General features: G+C 32.2%; 4 protein-coding genes across 4 annotated transcripts in view; 3 read left to right on the top strand and 1 right to left on the bottom strand.

Moving 5' to 3' along the window:
- The window catches only part of LOTGIDRAFT_227827 (hypothetical protein), a gene marked incomplete at its 5' end in the record, with an annotated part of 8,618 nt that extends 3,644 nt beyond the window's left edge, over positions 1 to 4,974 (bottom strand). Inside the window, 9 exons of the mRNA XM_009045429.1 lie at positions 343 to 465; positions 745 to 838; positions 1,305 to 1,387; positions 1,715 to 1,778; positions 2,048 to 2,141; positions 2,517 to 2,610; positions 3,000 to 3,094; positions 3,890 to 3,940; positions 4,908 to 4,974. Of these exons, the coding sequence (XP_009043677.1) occupies positions 343 to 465; positions 745 to 838; positions 1,305 to 1,387; positions 1,715 to 1,778; positions 2,048 to 2,141; positions 2,517 to 2,610; positions 3,000 to 3,094; positions 3,890 to 3,940; positions 4,908 to 4,974 (765 nt within the window). The remainder of the gene's footprint in view (positions 1 to 342; positions 466 to 744; positions 839 to 1,304; positions 1,388 to 1,714; positions 1,779 to 2,047; positions 2,142 to 2,516; positions 2,611 to 2,999; positions 3,095 to 3,889; positions 3,941 to 4,907) is intronic.
- Positions 4,975 to 5,261: 287 nt separating this feature from the next.
- Positions 5,262 to 7,607, top strand: LOTGIDRAFT_227826 (hypothetical protein; the record flags this gene model as incomplete). Its single annotated transcript, XM_009045428.1, has 4 exons — positions 5,262 to 5,395; positions 5,624 to 5,796; positions 6,447 to 6,582; positions 6,958 to 7,607. The coding sequence occupies 4 exons, from the start codon at positions 5,262 to 5,264 to the stop codon at positions 7,220 to 7,222; spliced, it is 708 nt and encodes a 235-aa protein (XP_009043676.1). The 3' UTR covers positions 7,223 to 7,607.
- A 504-nt stretch (positions 7,608 to 8,111) lies between these two features.
- On the top strand, positions 8,112 to 11,357 carry LOTGIDRAFT_227825 (hypothetical protein; the record flags this gene model as incomplete). The annotated part of the gene is made up of 6 exons (XM_009045427.1): positions 8,112 to 8,134; positions 8,948 to 9,032; positions 9,368 to 9,443; positions 10,168 to 10,382; positions 10,755 to 10,876; positions 11,240 to 11,357. The coding sequence occupies 6 exons, from the start codon at positions 8,112 to 8,114 to the stop codon at positions 11,355 to 11,357; spliced, it is 639 nt and encodes a 212-aa protein (XP_009043675.1).
- Positions 11,358 to 11,655: 298 nt separating this feature from the next.
- Positions 11,656 to 15,445, top strand: LOTGIDRAFT_205527 (hypothetical protein; the record flags this gene model as incomplete). Its single annotated transcript, XM_009045426.1, has 8 exons — positions 11,656 to 11,748; positions 12,118 to 12,226; positions 12,613 to 12,692; positions 12,874 to 12,989; positions 13,379 to 13,472; positions 13,605 to 13,718; positions 14,240 to 14,337; positions 14,938 to 15,445. The coding sequence occupies 8 exons, from the start codon at positions 11,656 to 11,658 to the stop codon at positions 15,086 to 15,088; spliced, it is 855 nt and encodes a 284-aa protein (XP_009043674.1). The 3' UTR covers positions 15,089 to 15,445.
- Between the last annotated feature and the right edge of the window lie 1,360 nt (positions 15,446 to 16,805).

Below are 16,805 nucleotides of genomic sequence, written 5' to 3'. Positions count from 1 at the left end.
TGAGGACGACGGGGGAAACACGTCGAAACGTTGCATAAAACTTTAACCAGTGATTGTTGTTCCATAAAGCTGTGTCTATATAACATATAAACTTGTTTTGAGCTATATCTTAAGATGGTTGATGGTTGTGAGCCGAAAGCTATGTAGTAGTAATTATTTAACTGTGTTCTTATTATTCTTGTAAATGTCCAGTTTTACTTTCCGGTATTGGAATACATATTTAATGATTTTATAACAACTAACAAGTCCTCTCATTCTGATGCCACATTCTTATGCACTGTGTCTCATGGTCCATCATCCATTAAAAATCAAAACCAGGATCAGAAAAAAAGAGAAACAAACCTGAGTAAAGACCATACCAGACGCCAGAGTTTTATTCGGTATATCATACGTTCCATCTCGGATTGTAAATGCTATACCACTCTCTCTCCAGTTATTGTATTCTACTTTATGTATAATGTCAGCCTGAAATAATCACAACTTGTATCAGAAGGTGAAGATACATCTAATGACACTTGCTTAATTGTTGAAGCCCAGGAGGAAGTGCAATTAAGAAAGGATAAAAACACCAGCTCACAATCTGTACATATCCTACAACTCAATTGGAATTGTCTAGGTTTATTGTCCCAACTAAACAACTAAAACCTTTTTTTTTTGTCAGCCCCTCTGACCTGCATCAGTGAAGAGATAACAGGGTATAATATCAGAGCTTGTACCCTATGTGAGATCTCATTTTATACACACCCCAGTATCAATAAGTTTCATATGATAATCCCAGTCATATACATTTTTCTTGGAATCATATCTTACACCTAGTCTCTTTCTTTCTCTCAGATCCCTGAAAATATCGAAAACAACATCAAAAGACTAAGTTTTCTCCTTTTTTATTCCTTGACTCAGATCCTTGAAAATAACAAAAACAATTTCCATAGAATATAACTGGTCATTGTTTAGATCTTCCTAAAATCACTGTTCATAAGACACATCATAAGAAAAGAAGATATACAGATATACTTTTTCTGACAATTAACCCATCATTTCATTAAAGCTGTTTTTTTAGTGTTTTAAATGTTGAAGTGTCAGAAATACAATAGTATATCCCCATATCTTGTGCTTTTTTTATGTGAAGGATTTATGTTGAATTTATATACTATAATATAATATAATAAGATCAAATAGTGTGGTATAGTCAGAGTTTATCAAAAATGGAAAAAAAAGAATTCTATTAATTGTATTGTCTATATTGATAAATCTTAATGTTGGTGTTTAAGATATTACAATATCAATGTAAAATATTCACTTACCAACATTTCTCCACATCAAAAACAGCTTTATCAGGATTTCTCCAAAATTTAAAAATTCCTTCCAGAAAATCCCTTTCTTTAAACTAAAAAACATAAATAGATTGAAAGAATCATACCTCAAAGATTCTCAATCTAGTTTATTTCTAGAACATGGATTGGTTAATCCTCACTTAGTTTTTAGTATTGGACACTTGAAGTTATACCATGCATTTGAAAGAATACAGCTTTTTTTAGAAATGTTTCCGACAAGCCCTGAACTGTTGTATTGTAAAAAATACCAACCTAAGGTTAAGAACTGACACTTTTTACATTGGAAGTATATCAAGGAAGATATGATATATAGAATTAGAGCAAGTGATGTTAGGAATAAAAGCTCAAGACATTGATAAAAAAAAAGATAAAATTTATACCTTTAACTGTGACAGATCAAACACTGGAAGTTTTTTCTCTAAATAATCAAAATCTGTCACCATTCTGACAAAGAAAAAAAATCAATATTTCAATAACTTTCCTCCATATAAGCTAGAAAGTGATCTCAACTAATCTGATCCATCATAGTTTTCTGCTCCAGTTTGAATTGATGAAGACAGTGAGATACCAGTTGCAAATTATCTTATCCTTCTCTAATGATCAAATTTTATCAAAGATCTTTAATATGCACCACATTGGATTCTTCCATTGAGTAAAGATAGTGGTATAAGAGTCTGACGGTATATAAATGTAAAAGAAAGAGGGAAACATACTTGATAAATTCTGTAGACAGAGACTGAATATTTTCACAGGTTTGTTGTCTTATAAACGTATTACTATAAACTTCTAAAAATAGCTCAGTTTTCTCTTTAAAAAAATAAAGTAAAACAGAAATTTTACCAAAGAGTCCACAGTAACTAGAAAAGTTTATTTGGTTTGTGGGTTTGTCAACTCAGCATCCCTTTCAGAGAGTCCACATAGCTAATAATGAATATTTGGTATATTCATTACACACCAATAAGCCGATCATTCTACAGACAAGATTTTCCATGAGTTCGTTCTTCAAGCTATTAGCTTTAGGCTAAAAAATTAAGTTCAAATCTATTTTTACTATAAATTGATGCATAAAATTAACGAAACAGAGTATGCATATCCTTAAAGAGCATCTGCTACCCTGTGACTGTGTTTGTCTGATTGGATAGTCCACCCAGATGCCAAAAACTTGAATGATTCAGTACTGACCTTGTAAACCCATTCTATTCTGAGGTTCCAGGGCAATGTTTAATAATAACATATCTCTAGCATACAGTTCTAATGATGTTTCCAACACATAAAACTAGAATAACAAAATAAAATATTTCTGAAGAGGACTGGCAGTGGAATAGCTCAATTGGTAGCAAGTTGGATTATCATCTGCAAAAAGATAGCAAGCAGTGGATTCGAATTCTTATAAAGTAACGAACAACAATCAGACAGCCCTGTGCCAAATTTCAATCCCCTATCACAAAACATTTAAAATTGTTTCACACAAATATTTACCAAATAATTTGATGAGTGCAAACTCCAAAGTTATAATTAATTAATTACATAACTAGAATTACTGTAAGTTTTTCAGAATCAGCATGGATCCTCCACTTATCACACCAAATTGTGGAGCATATTCTCAATAACTTATAAGCAAGAATATTAATGATTAAACAAGTAATCAAAGTTTTGTATATTTACATGGAGTTTATGAGGGGAATGTCTCCAGGATCTGGCTATAGTTGTTAAAATATGTCTAATATCTCCAGCCCCAACCAATAAAATATTCAACTCTTCTGTAATATCAAAATAAAACAATGGAGTCAAATAGAAAAAAAAATGAAGAATTGGACACATGTCAAAATTACAGTTTGAAAGACAAATGGTCACTATATGAAAGAGTTATACATAGAAAGAGATGAGTGTACAGATGTCACAATAAAAAAACCTAGAAGTTGTTTCTGAGTGGAAAGTTCAAACTCTTTACAAAATCCAATTCCTCTAAAAAAAAAAAAAAGTTTATTATCAGGAACAAGGGTAGAGAAAAATTTCCTGTTTGAGAGAAAATACATAGATAGGGATAAAAGTGTACAGGAGTCCTAATAAACCAAACTAGGAGATATTTCTGAATGGATTATTCTATATCCCTACACAAATTATGTTTCAGAATTTTTTTTATTATTTTCATGGGAATTAGAATAGCAGCCTCAAAATGGAATGTCCTTGCGTTGATAAAAATATAAACTCCAAAATTTGTTTTTACAGAGGCCTATTTTCATTCAAAATTAGTGACTTTTTCAGGTTGAAATTTCTAGGACTAGGAGGGAAATGTGTTTCATTTCAATGTAAACTTACAAAAAATTTAATTTTTATCAACACAAAGACATTCTAATACTAACAATAATTTTGGTGCTGTTATTCCAATTCTCATAAAAATAATGGATTAAATTCAAAAAACCTTCTACTTTGCTCAGACAATAGTTTTAAAAGTTCCTATTATCCTGTATATCTGTAGAAGTCTAACTGACAATATAATGGGGGAACTGAAATTGAATAGTTACAGACCAAATTAAATATAAATGCCAACTTACCTTCACCTGAATCATGTTTTATTTTCAATTTTTTCAACATTTCATCAATTCCTGTAAAAGAGTTAGATTTTACACACAGACACGTTTGCACTATTATTTAGGATACCGGTTATGTAATACAGTGGTGTAACCTATTTTCGTGGATATAAGGATTCAACACCGAATTTCGTCAAAGTTAAAAAAACGAAAAAAATTTTTTATGTCTTAGATGTTTCCTCAGATATTCTACAAAATAATAAAAATTGGTTTGTTTCGATTTTCTTTATTCATCCTTCACTTTGACCCATATTTCATGAGCAACCAACTCGGTAACGGCGGCAGAATGCGTCACCTATTTTCGTGTACAATGTTTGATCTATAAATAAGTCTATAAAAACACGTTGTATGGATACCGGGTGGTATAATTAACTTCTCTTAGTATTTATCTTTAATATCAATTCATTATAACTAGTGACAATTCCTTCAAAGAACCACGATTTTAAAATAAAATAGTGACTGACAAAATAAGATACGTAGCGTGATTTATTGCTAAAAGTCACTGAAATAACATAAGAATATGGTCCACTTTGTGTTCTATAGAAATTTTCTGCTGACACGGAATCCGCTAGTTGATCACGTGACTTCATTCGTTGGACTACATTCTAGCAGACGACACTTGGAATTCCGATTACCGCTTGGGATTATAAGGAAATTCGGCCGATAAAAAATGGTGATGTTTGGTAATAACTGAAATCCGCCATTTTGTATTTGTCAAAGTATACATTAATACATTTTACCTTGCTTGAAACTACTGGATTCATTCTACTAGCTGATATTGTAGAGAAAACCCATGATTATCAAAACAAACTAATGCGGAGGTCGCGCAAGGTCGCTCATGTAAATTATTAATCCTTTCCGGAAATCCACGAATAATAGGTTTCCACGAAATTAGGTTACTTGACTGTAAATAAGATAGACCAGCCGACTGGGACGACCCTGTTCTAAAACATTATTTTATGTGATAACAAAATGATCTTACCATTTTCTTGTAAATCTAAAGCAGGGGAAAATCCCCACCAAGTGATACTACCAAACCCATCAGCCATTTTCTTATTCTATCTCCAGACGAACAAGACTGAAATAAAACACTTGATCTTAGACTTTTTTCTCAGCAACGACGGCCATGTTGTAAACAAAACAGGTCCGCACAAAATACCTTGGAGGTCAAGGTCGGGATTTTTGTCGGTAGTCTCAACTTATCAGTCGTTTTTACTTGCATAAAGTCTACACCAAATTTTGTCTGGGTAATCTTGACATATTTATATCTTTGTGGACTTTGTTTCGGACTGTGTAAGACGAAATGTAAATCATAAAAAGTAGATCAAAATCTAAAATGTCATCGAAAAATCACTGTGTGAGTGTTTCGTTCAGAAATGGCATTGGCATCATAAACTTTGGTGAAGGTGAAAAACGACTGAGTTTAGATTTTGTACGATGCTACAGTGAAGCATTAGATGAAGTAGAAAGGTATAAAACTATAATATCCATTACAGTTCTATTGTGGAGTTGAGAGAATTAATATTATCAGCCCCCTGGGTTCTCTTCTTGAATTACAGTAAAATTTCTTGAAACTCTGGAGCTATCATGTATTTTGTCAATTTTGTTAAACCAGTAAAAAATGTTTATTATAACGTTTAGGATAATGGAGTGCTCTCAGTGTCAGCCTGTCATAATCTTTCGTTTCTATATTTGTAGGAATACAGAGTGTAAAGCTGTCATATCAACAGCAAGTGGAAAGTTTTTCAGTAATGGTTTAGACTTACAATATTTACGATCAGGGAATAACCGAGAAGAATATTTAAATACTATAAAACAATTCTTGACACGTATTCTCACATTTCCCATTCCCACGTTAGCAGCTTTAAATGGTGGGTGAATATCAGAATCAAAATATTTTTTCAAAGCATGACTTTGCGCCAGAGGTCATTCCTTAAGCCCCTTTTTTGTAAGAACAATATTGATTTACACAATTGGATTGGGGGAACAGGCTTTTGCCTTTAGTGCGCTTCTTCAAGCCACTGTGGGCTGTGGTACAGGGATCTCCACAAAGCTGTTTGATGGGTAGGTGTACAGTATATACAAAAGGCCTGACTCTTCTAGTAGACAAAGTTTCCCTTCGTCCTTTCTGCTTTGAATTTCGAATCATCTCGGTAAAGGTATATTTTCTGGGGATGCTTGCCCTTTGGAACACCTGATGCACCAGTCTATGACTGGTTTTATCAGAAATTATATTTGGCCAAAAATACTGTTGACTGTCAGCTACTACAAAATTAATTTTGATACTGGTACTCTGGCAGAATAAATATATTGAGGAATTTAGTAAAAACAGCTGGTTATATGACACAGTTGACATCATTTTGGCAAACATCATGACCATCTCTTGTGAAAAATTAGCTCAGATTTCACAAGTTTGTTGAAAAATGTCCAATTGGCAAGAAGAAAGTCCTGTGTTGACAGCTCAAGTTTATGTTTTGAATTATATATATACAATGTGATAAAGTAACTTATGTAATTCTAGGACACAGTTTTGCTGGTGGATATTTACTAGCGTTATGTCACGACTATCGAAGTATGAGGACGGAACGAGGCTGGTTATCGATGAACGAAGTTTTTATTGATCTTCGACTCAGTCAATTCTTCATGGAAGTTATAATGTAAGATTTTTTATTTTTGATCTACAAGTCACATCATTTTTGATCAAATAAAAGCGCAAGTAGGTAGACTCAATAAGAATAGATCTAAATTGCCTCTCCAGATCTTTCAACAGTGAAGCAGGTAGGAAGCCTTGTGTGCTACAGGATGTACATGTTAATAATCCCTCTACAGAGAATCTGAATCCATCACCATTCTTCTGTCCAGATCAAATCAAGATTTTAAGAAATACAGTAATTATCTGATTGGATAATAAAGCTAAATTCAAAATCTATTTTAGTGATTGACCAATAAGATGACTGGAACATTTAAATCATCTTGATTCAAGTTGTCAAGAATAAGAACCCAGTTTCCTAAAGAAATCTTTTGCTTTTCAGACACAAGATACCTCGGGGCCCAGTACAAAATGAATTGTTAATTTATGGGAAAAGATTCACAGCTCCAGACGCGTTGAAAGACAGACTCATAGATTTTATATTTGACAAATCAGAACTGCAAATAGAATCAGAAAAAATTATGCTGGCAATCGTTACTAAATTTAAACACAATCGTCAAAGTTTCCAAAATATGAAGTTAGACTTGTATCATGAGGCTATTCATGCATCAGTTGTAGACATGTATAAAGGGAGATCTAAATTATAGGTGAAATAAATTCTGGATTCATCTTTACCCCTTTGTCTGGGTTCTGTGGCAATTTTAAGGTAACAGAATTTAACATTTATTGGAGGGAGGTAGGGATTTTCAAAAAAAAAATGCATTTGTTATGTCTGTTACCAAAAATGACCAATACATTTAGAGCTCAAGTAAGACATGACGGTAAATGCAGCCGAATCAAAAACCCTTACACATCCTGTCAGTGAGATGGGTACTAGTTAGATTAAACCTCAGTTCATTTTTAAAAGTCCAATCTGTCCAGGATATCATTCTCCATTCATTACTATAGCAAGAAAATAAAGTACTACCTCCTTAATTCTTTTTTAAAATTGTTAATACTATGAAGATAGTTATTAAACTTTTGTAAATATTCTAAATGGTTTCATTATTTGGAGAGATCCTATTTTCCTATGTTCTTCTGGTGGTACACACACATTCTGTTTGAACAGCCTACAGCAACACAGCACAGCATTAATTTTTTCTCTCAACAATTGCTTTTAAAATTAAAAGTTTATGTTATCAGTCTGATAGCAAACATTGCGCCCTAGTAGTTAATTAAACATGTGTAGTCTGGTAATAATAATATCTAACAAGAGTTATCTCCCATAGACTAAAAAATCAACAATTTTTGAAAAATACCTGAAAATATCTCCCCAAAAAATAGTATTTCGTGTTGTTACTCAATGAAAAAAAACTGTTTTCAGAGATTTTCTAGAGATTTTTTTTTCCTTTTAGATTTAAATTTTTTTTTTTAAGTACTTCTGCGGAAATGACAAAATGTCAGCGCCCATCGATATAAACATTATTTTTACTGTTAAGTTACTGTGCAACTAATTATTAAGAGTTGACACGATTTTACAGTTGTCCTAACTTCGAAATGACAGGAAAAACATTAAAAGTGTATGTTGATCAATCTTCATCATTTATTTAATTCAATAATATATCTTCGTCCATGTCAATGCAAAATACTTCAAAGAGTGCGCCAAGATCCTCGGCCATGAGCATAATCCGAAACATCTGCCTTTATTCCAGCCTCTGATAATATATTGTAAAAGTTTTGGGCTGTAGTAATGCCAGAAAATCAAGGCTCTATTTGATGAATTTATTCCACTCCTCAGAAGGTGCAGAATTTCTTAGACATATTAATTTATTTACCCCGAATTCACCAACCCTCATCCTTGGCATTAGTACTAAACCTCTGCCTGTACTCCAGCCTCTGATAGCTATTGTGACAGTTGTCAGCTGGAAAAGGGTCAGGTACAAAATATATTATTAATATTTATATAACATAGAAGTAGTCATTTATTTTTAGTCTAATTGAAATGAGACCAAATGTTCATTCGTTTTTTTATTAGCTTTTATTTTTAAAATAGCCACTTCAGTTATGGTCTTGCGATAACCCTGTTGAATATTAGTCATCTTTACCTTTTTGACCTTACCTAATGTGTCACAAAATACCAGTACTGGAAGTAGAGAGGGTAATATTTTGATTGGTTAAAGCAGACGTCATCTTGTGAGGTCAAAAGGTTTATTTGACAAATGTTCAAAAGGGCTGTTGTTAGACCTAACTGAAGTGGCTATATTAAGAATAAAAGCTAATAATAAAAAAAAAAACAGAACCAAACTTTTGTTTATTTGGACATTTGAAGTGAATTAATGTTTATTAAAGTAAAGATGACAAATCTATTTATCTGGTCTAAATTTTGTTTTTAGACTAGCTTGTGGAGATGTTTGTGGTAAATTTAATCAGTTATATAACAGAGTTTCAGCTATTCAGAAAAAAGGTGGAAATTTTGATGTAAGTTAGAACTTTCTTCTGAATCTAAAATAAATCCTCTGTAGCAAAAATCATATTACCAGTACATCTTAAGGTTTGTATCTATCTGTTTAATGTCATGTCAGATTCATATTTGGAAAAGCGCTGTAGAAAAGTGAAATGTTCCAACAGTTATTATCTAAGAGTATCTAATGAGGCTATTCTCCCTGAACGTTAAGTTTAAGGGTTACTTGGTTTATTAAGGCATAATCTACATTGTCTGAAATATTACACCGCGATTTTTATTTTATTTTTCTTAGGTTTTATTTTTCTGGTTATATTATTGGTCTTATCAGTGGTATATTTATATATTCTAGGTATTATTGTGTGTGGGAGATTTTTTCGGTAATGATTCTGCTGAATGGGAAGATTATAAATCAGGCAAAATTAAAGGTTTGTGCAATAAGAATTTCTTGGCACTCAATATTCATTTAGTTTTTCAAATTACCCTTCTAACCAAGAAAGGTTAGAAATTTTAAGCTATCGAATATAAACTTGGTAATGGTAATGAATTGATTTGTATTTGCAATTTGAATTGTTTCATTAATTCTTTTTTCATTTTATGCCATGGTTTATTGCAAAGACATCTCAAATTTCAAACACTGTTTACTTCAATTCAGAATATATTAATAATTTCAGTGCCTATAACAACATTAATACTAGGTCCAACCCACCCGTTTCAAGCTGAATATTATTGATGGCCAGGAAATGTGTGATAACATCACTTATTTAGGTGAGAGTTAAATTCATGTTTTTTCTGTTTATTATCTGAATATTAATTGGATCTCCAGTGATATTCAGACCTATAGCTAAGATACAAGCAAGACTGTAAGAAAAATAGCAATCTGATTGGTTAATAAAACTGAATTTAAAATCAATTTGAGGAATAGACCAATCAAATGATAGAGATACTAAAATCATCCTATGTTAAATTTTCATAAAACATGCCCCTTTTTTTTTTGTCCAATAAAATGAATGGGACTACGAGTTTGAAGCTAGATGTATCATGTCATCTCATTTAAGAAAATAACTAATTAACTCAGAATATTTGGTGTTTAAACACAAACTCAGAATATTTGGTGTTTAAACACAAAGTTGATTTTTTTTTTATTTTTAGGAAAGCGAGGAAGATACACTACAAGTTCAGGTTTACAGATTGCCTATCTCAGTGGATTAGAGAGTTCTACGGAAGAGGGTGATAAATCCCATTTTACTCACAAAGATACATGTAGTCTAGTTTTACCAGTGATATCTGACCCTAATTACATTGGGATCGATATTTTGATAACTTCACAGTGGCCCAGAGGGGTCCAGAAATATGCTTCACAAGCAGTAAGTTGTTTAAATATTTGATTCTTCTTCATATACCTTTTTCTGCTATGTTTTATGGTCAAATGTTTTTTGTTACCTTATCACATGTTTTTCTGCTGTGCTCATGTATATTGACATTCAGAAAAGACAAAATCCTTCGGCCAAAACGTTCCACAGACTGCGCATATTAAAGATCCCACTACAACAGGAAATAAAAAAGGAGTAGGCTTATACAGCTGATCTTGCAAAATAATTATCATTGCACAATGTTTTAGTTAAGTCAGGAGAAGAAAAGTAAAAGTAGTCTGAATAGAGCTGTAAGATGTCTGGTTATAATTTTAGCCTGTAGGACACTACTATGTAAATGAATCTATTTTCTATTGTATTGTACAGGAAGGTTTAGAAGAGGGAAAGCTAGTCGGATCAGAAGGTGTATCTGAGATAGCCAGAATTCTACGACCAAGATATCATTTTGCTGGATTGGAGGGAGTTTTCTATGAAAGACAACCATATAGGTAAATTCTTTTATATGTTTATCTATTAATGAAAGCTTTGCTTTTAGTATGTGTTTTAAATACAAAATCCATTTCAGAACAAGTGGTTGGAAATGGCGAATCATTTTACATGTAGATCCACTGAACTGTCTGAACAGAAGAACAAATTGTAATTGTAAATAGACTTACTTGAATCTGAATGTTTTTTTCAAAGCAGATCGTGTACAAGGCATTGACTCAATGACTAGTGAATCAGGAAGCCGTACTGACTTGTGCTTTTGACTAGTGAATTTTGACTTTTGGCTTTACCACTTTGAAATTGTATTAAATCCAACATAAAATTTTTTTAAAAGATTTTTAAAAAATTGCAATTTTTTATTCCAGGAACCATCAAGTTTTGATAGAAAGTGCCAGACACACAACAAGGTTTATTGGACTTGCTAAAGTTGGCAATAAAGAAAAGAAGAAGGTTAATGTTTTATTGATCATTATGCTTTGGTGAACAATTTTATCCTTAGTTAAATGGAAATTACAATATTTCTTACTACATCACTGTAATCTACATTTCCATACATTTAGTTTTTAATTACCCAGTTTGTAAGGTCAGATTCAATTGTGACATAACATTATGTAAATAAAGTATATTTCTGCTACAAAACGCATTTTGTACATACTGAATTTTAGTGTGAATCTCTACGCAATATCAACATTCCGGAGTTAACAGCACAATATACAGCACTTGGTTTATATTATAATTTATGTTGTTTTTTCAGTTTTTATATGCATTTAATATTGAACCCATGAGTACAATGCCCAGTGTAGAACTGGTCAAACAACCTGAAGATTGTACAGAATGTCCCTATCCTATATCTCGATATTGGTCATCCAATAAGGTATTTTTCGTATTATTTTTAATCAGGGATAATACTATTAATTGTCACGTGTAGATTTTATTAACGTTAAATTTTTTTAATCACTATTAGGCACACTGAACCTTTATTTAGATATAATTGGCAAAACACAGCCACATGGGTACTACAGAATCCATCAGAAGTCAACCCACGAGGTTGATTTCAATTCAAAATTATTCTTTAAATTTTGATTGAATCTTAGTTTGTGTGAAAATAAAAAATGAACATGTTTTATTTGAATATTTCTATCTATTTCTAAATGGCTCTGCAATTAATGCATAGTGCACTATTTGATCAGTAGAAATATTTTGTTTCTTGTATACACTATCTTCTATTTTTATCAATTTTCAGACGGATGATTCAGATTCACAGTTTTTTTATAATTTAAAACAGAAAGATAATCAGGGAGTCAAACGGAAGGGCGACAACTCAGATCATAAACAGAAGAAAAAACATCATCGTATGTTTCTATTTTAACTATTTTTTCTCCTCTTTCCCTTTATATATTCAAATATCTTAATAAGACACTTTTTGGTGTGAATTTAATAAGTAAAAATATCAGCTTGGGGGTTATTGAAAAGAATATTTCGGGGATTTAATTTTAATTAGAATTAGATTAGATTACAATTTCGATTCTTTTTGTCTGTATTTTCATCTACATTGTAATCTAACAAGTTTTCTACCTTAGTCTCTGTTTAAAAAAAGCCAAGCTAGAATTAACGCAATATGACATTTTCTTTGGGATTCACTATCACAAATTTGTCACTGTCGGGAAATTTGATTGGTTAAAGATACAATCATTAAAACAGGACAGCTGTAAAAGACTTGTACCAATTTTAATTTCAGCTCAACCAACTGGACCATGTTGGTTTTGTTTGGGAAGTCCAGAAGTGGAGAAACATCTGGTAGTCAGTGTTGGAACAGAGGTAAATACTTTCTTTTAAAATCAGAACGAAATAATAGTTGGCGGCAATTTCACTTATGGCAAGAAAGGTAATTATGGTTTAATATTTATTTGGTAAGTATTATAAAGATAACTCTTATGCTTTTCTTGCCCCTGACTTTGAATTATAACTTTTGGTTATATGTCTATTATTTTATTTGTAGTGTTATGTAGCACTGGCTAAAGGTGGTTTAGTACCAGATCATGTTTTAATCCTACCCATAGGACATCATCAGTCCACAGTTTCAGCTCCACAAGATGTTCGTAATGAGATAGAGCAGTATCCTTTATCATTTACTCTAATCATGATAGATTGGTGTGTAGAGAAGTTGGATTGTAACTCAGTAGAGCAGGGTTTCTCAACTTGTGACTTGTGCGCCTTAATAGAGCATTACAACTAGAATACTGGAACAAGACAGACTTCAAAAAATAAGTTATGAAAATCCTTCAGCTCATTTACCCAAAAAACCCTGTGCAAGATCAATGGGGTAACTTAGACATTTGCTGGGTAAGAAGATGCCTAAATTTTGTGTGCCCAGTCTAGTGCTTTTGATCTCCTTCCAAGTGTCTGCTCTCTGTTCCAACTTCCATAAGAATGTTCAACTAGTAGCCTAGACTGGATCAACAAAGTGTATTTTATTTTATGTTATATCCTTAACTCTATTCCTGATATAAAACATGTTTAAAAAAATGTTTTAAAGACCAGGGTAATGGAGTGGTGTTTTTTGAAAGAAATTTTAGAACTCAGCATCTTCAGATACAAGTAAGTAAGACAGATTCTTTTTTTTTTTTTGACACTATTCTCTGACAATTTCTACTTCTCAGAAGAAAGGTACTGGCAAATTTATAGGTTGCACCAGTTATAGATGTATTTATACAATGTTACTATTTATAGGTTGTACCAGTAAAAAGTGAGGCCATACAGGAAGTGAAGGATGTATTTATGGAATGTGCTGACAATGAAAGTTTACAGTTAGACGAGATACCCAAACATTCCGATCTTAAACAGGTTTGTTACAATAGGGCAAATCGAGCAAGTTGGTGAGCTCTGCACATTTAGAATTCATGGAATCAACCGTACATAAAAAAAAAAAAAAAAAAAAAAAAAAACGCTCTCCTCATATGCTGAAGAAATAGTAGGTGCAAACAGAATTCAAATGGAATAGAAGGGAAAATTTTGGTTCTGTACAGTTCGATTGAGGCTAGAATTGGAACCTGATTCACCAATCAATCAATCAACCACCAGCAATCTATCAAGGTCACCTATATTTTGTTTGACTTCATTACCAATTTATATAATTTTGAATATGATACACAAGCATTAGATAGCATCCCCCTTCTTATAATCCCTAAGACATGGACAAAAACAAGTCTTAAGTACAAGGTAATGGTTGTGTAGCAAAATTTGTATAATTGAGTGGAGAAATTTTAAATCGAATTGGATTAATCAAGTCATTGTGCTGTATTTGTTCTCCATTTTATATCTTAACATAGATAGATCATGGTATCAATTTATAATTTTTGTTGTAGATTATTCCAGTTGGTGTGCCATATTTTTATGCTGAACTTCCACTTGGTGACAAACTTTTACACAGAATCTCCAAAAACTTTCCTCTTCAATTTGGAAGGTTTGTTTTACTTCACTTTATTTCTTCCTAGAATGTCAATATTGAAATTTTACAACCAAACCAGCCTTGTGTTTGATTGTCTGTTTGAAAAAAATAACAAAATGTTTCTACTTCCCATTTGTCACCCATGATGTGATCTGACCACTTCAGTAGAAAATAACAAAACACTTCAAAAAGATGGGAAATTACTTATAACATTCCAACAAGGTTTGTTGTTTCTATGGAGATTTGTCATTATGTAAATTTCAGTTCCCTGCACATCAAGAATGGTGAGTTCTGCACATTCAGTATTCATAAACATAAAACAAGTTGGAACAGAGTTCAGAACGCATTTCACTTGAGTTTTAAAAAAAGATTTAGAAATGAATAGAAAGGAAAATTTTGAATGTGACATGAACTGGTTCTGTGCCATTTGATTCAGGCCAGAATTTGAACAAACAGAAATTACTCCGAACACACCAATCAAGCACCACCAAGATATTATTTATGTAGATTGTCTCCCTTTAGTGTGTCAAGGGAAGCGACTTGTGTAAAATACTGCAGAGAACTTGTAATTAATTTTGTTTCAAGAAAATTAACAAATTTTTTTGTATATTGTAGAGAGGTTTTGGCTGAATCAGGAATTTTAAACATGCCAGAACGAGCAGATTGGAAGAATTGTAAAATTAGTCGTGAAGAAGAAACTGAACAGACATTAGATTTTAAAACATTGTTTCAATCTTACGATTTTACTCTACAAGATACAGAATGAAGGTTAAGGCAAGGGCAAAGTTTTGTCAATTTGGAATAAAGAACCTAAAAACAAATTTCCAAAACCACAAAACAAAACAGTTTTGGAACCAGAAATAAAGGACATTTAGAAAAAGTGATCAATGCTTATGTGTTAAGAAATTGCAGGACTGGAAGAAATTTGATATTGAAGTCCACACTTGAAGTTCAAGAATGGTGTAGTCCTAGTGCTATTACTCTACAAGATACAGATTGGGGACAATCCTTTTTAGAATCTGAAATACGACCCTGCATTGATATTCATATCAACTTGTGTGTCAATTTACTGTGTGTATCAGAAATGATCTAAAAAATATTGTTAATAAAATTTTTATATTTTTATGAAAGTTTTATATAAGATATGTTCAATGTATTAATAAAAACACCTGATATGGGGGTTGCTGAAAATATTGCAACTGCAACTCCCGTTTATCATCAATCTGTAACAAGTAGTCAAATACATTGACAGTAGGACACAGTACTCGACTGTCAACTTGGAGTCTAACGATGTGTCTGTAGCAGGTCTGTCTACACTGTGTTGACAAGATTGATGGTCAAATTCTGAACTTACTGTGCAATAAAATCGACCAAATTCATGCATAGAATAATAGAGTCAATTATTGTCAACACCAAGTTTAGTTTATCACAAACATGAACTTACTCAGAGGGTAGTGAAAATTATGAAATTTTTCTCTGCCATTTTCCTGGAGGCCATTAGCGATTTGATTGGCTGTCTCAGGTCATCAGCGCTTTGGCTGTCATGAACTGTCACACCAACTGGTATCCATTACGGACTAATGCTGCACTGTGAATCCATAATAAAAAAAAGTTCATGTCTGGACCATGTCTGGAGATATTACAAGCCCTGTTTACAGGATAGGCTGCAGTTAGTTAATGTTTACAGCAGAAAAATATCCACATCAACAGATGTTTACCAAATCAACCAGATAATTGTTTCAAAAGATTGAATTTATTTCATAAATATTTACAAACTATATGAGAACTAAATCACTGTTTTAAACTTGAAGGTTGTGGAAGTCTTTGAGATGCCATTTCTACATCTAAATCAAAAAATGACATAGGATTATGTTGGTAATATTCAGATACTTGATATTTGGAGTTGTCCCAGTTTGGTTTTGATGGAGTGACAGGTGCTGGTTCACTTTTAGCAGCTGAAATATACAATTTTATTATATTTATAGTAAGAATTAGATTTTGGCTGTTTGTTTCTAAGATGTCGTAGTTTCTGCTACATAAATGTGTTAAAGATTTATTACAGTTTTTGGCCTTCATTTAAAAAAAGCTCTACATTGATCACTGGTAAAACTGCATCAAAATGCTGCATAAATGTGTTATAGTCTGATTAGAATCAGACAGAGCTTGGATGATAAGTTATGATTCAGATGAAATGCCGAAATACTGATTAAAGTGTTCAAGTATTGGTTGACACAATTTCTTGAACTGAAATTTTGACTTCAAAATAGTACTCAGAGGAGTCTTTGGCTTGATAAAAATGCCAACTAATATTATTTTGGTATTTGGAAACGTATCTGAATAAACTTAATAATAACGGGGAAAAAATTCTGAACTCACCTTTTTTCTTTGGTTCCTGTGGTGGCTCTGATGAACTAGATTCAGTCAACCTTGATGGAGTCATAGACAGGAGTCTCTTTCCCTAAAAATTAAAGTACAAAACATAT

Source organism: Lottia gigantea (genome assembly GCF_000327385.1).
Source record: "Lottia gigantea unplaced genomic scaffold LOTGIsca_1, whole genome shotgun sequence".
NCBI classification, from domain to species: Eukaryota; Metazoa; Mollusca; class Gastropoda; family Lottiidae; genus Lottia; species Lottia gigantea.
Note: the sequence above shows the minus strand (reverse complement) of the source record. Positions and strands in the feature narration are given on the sequence as shown.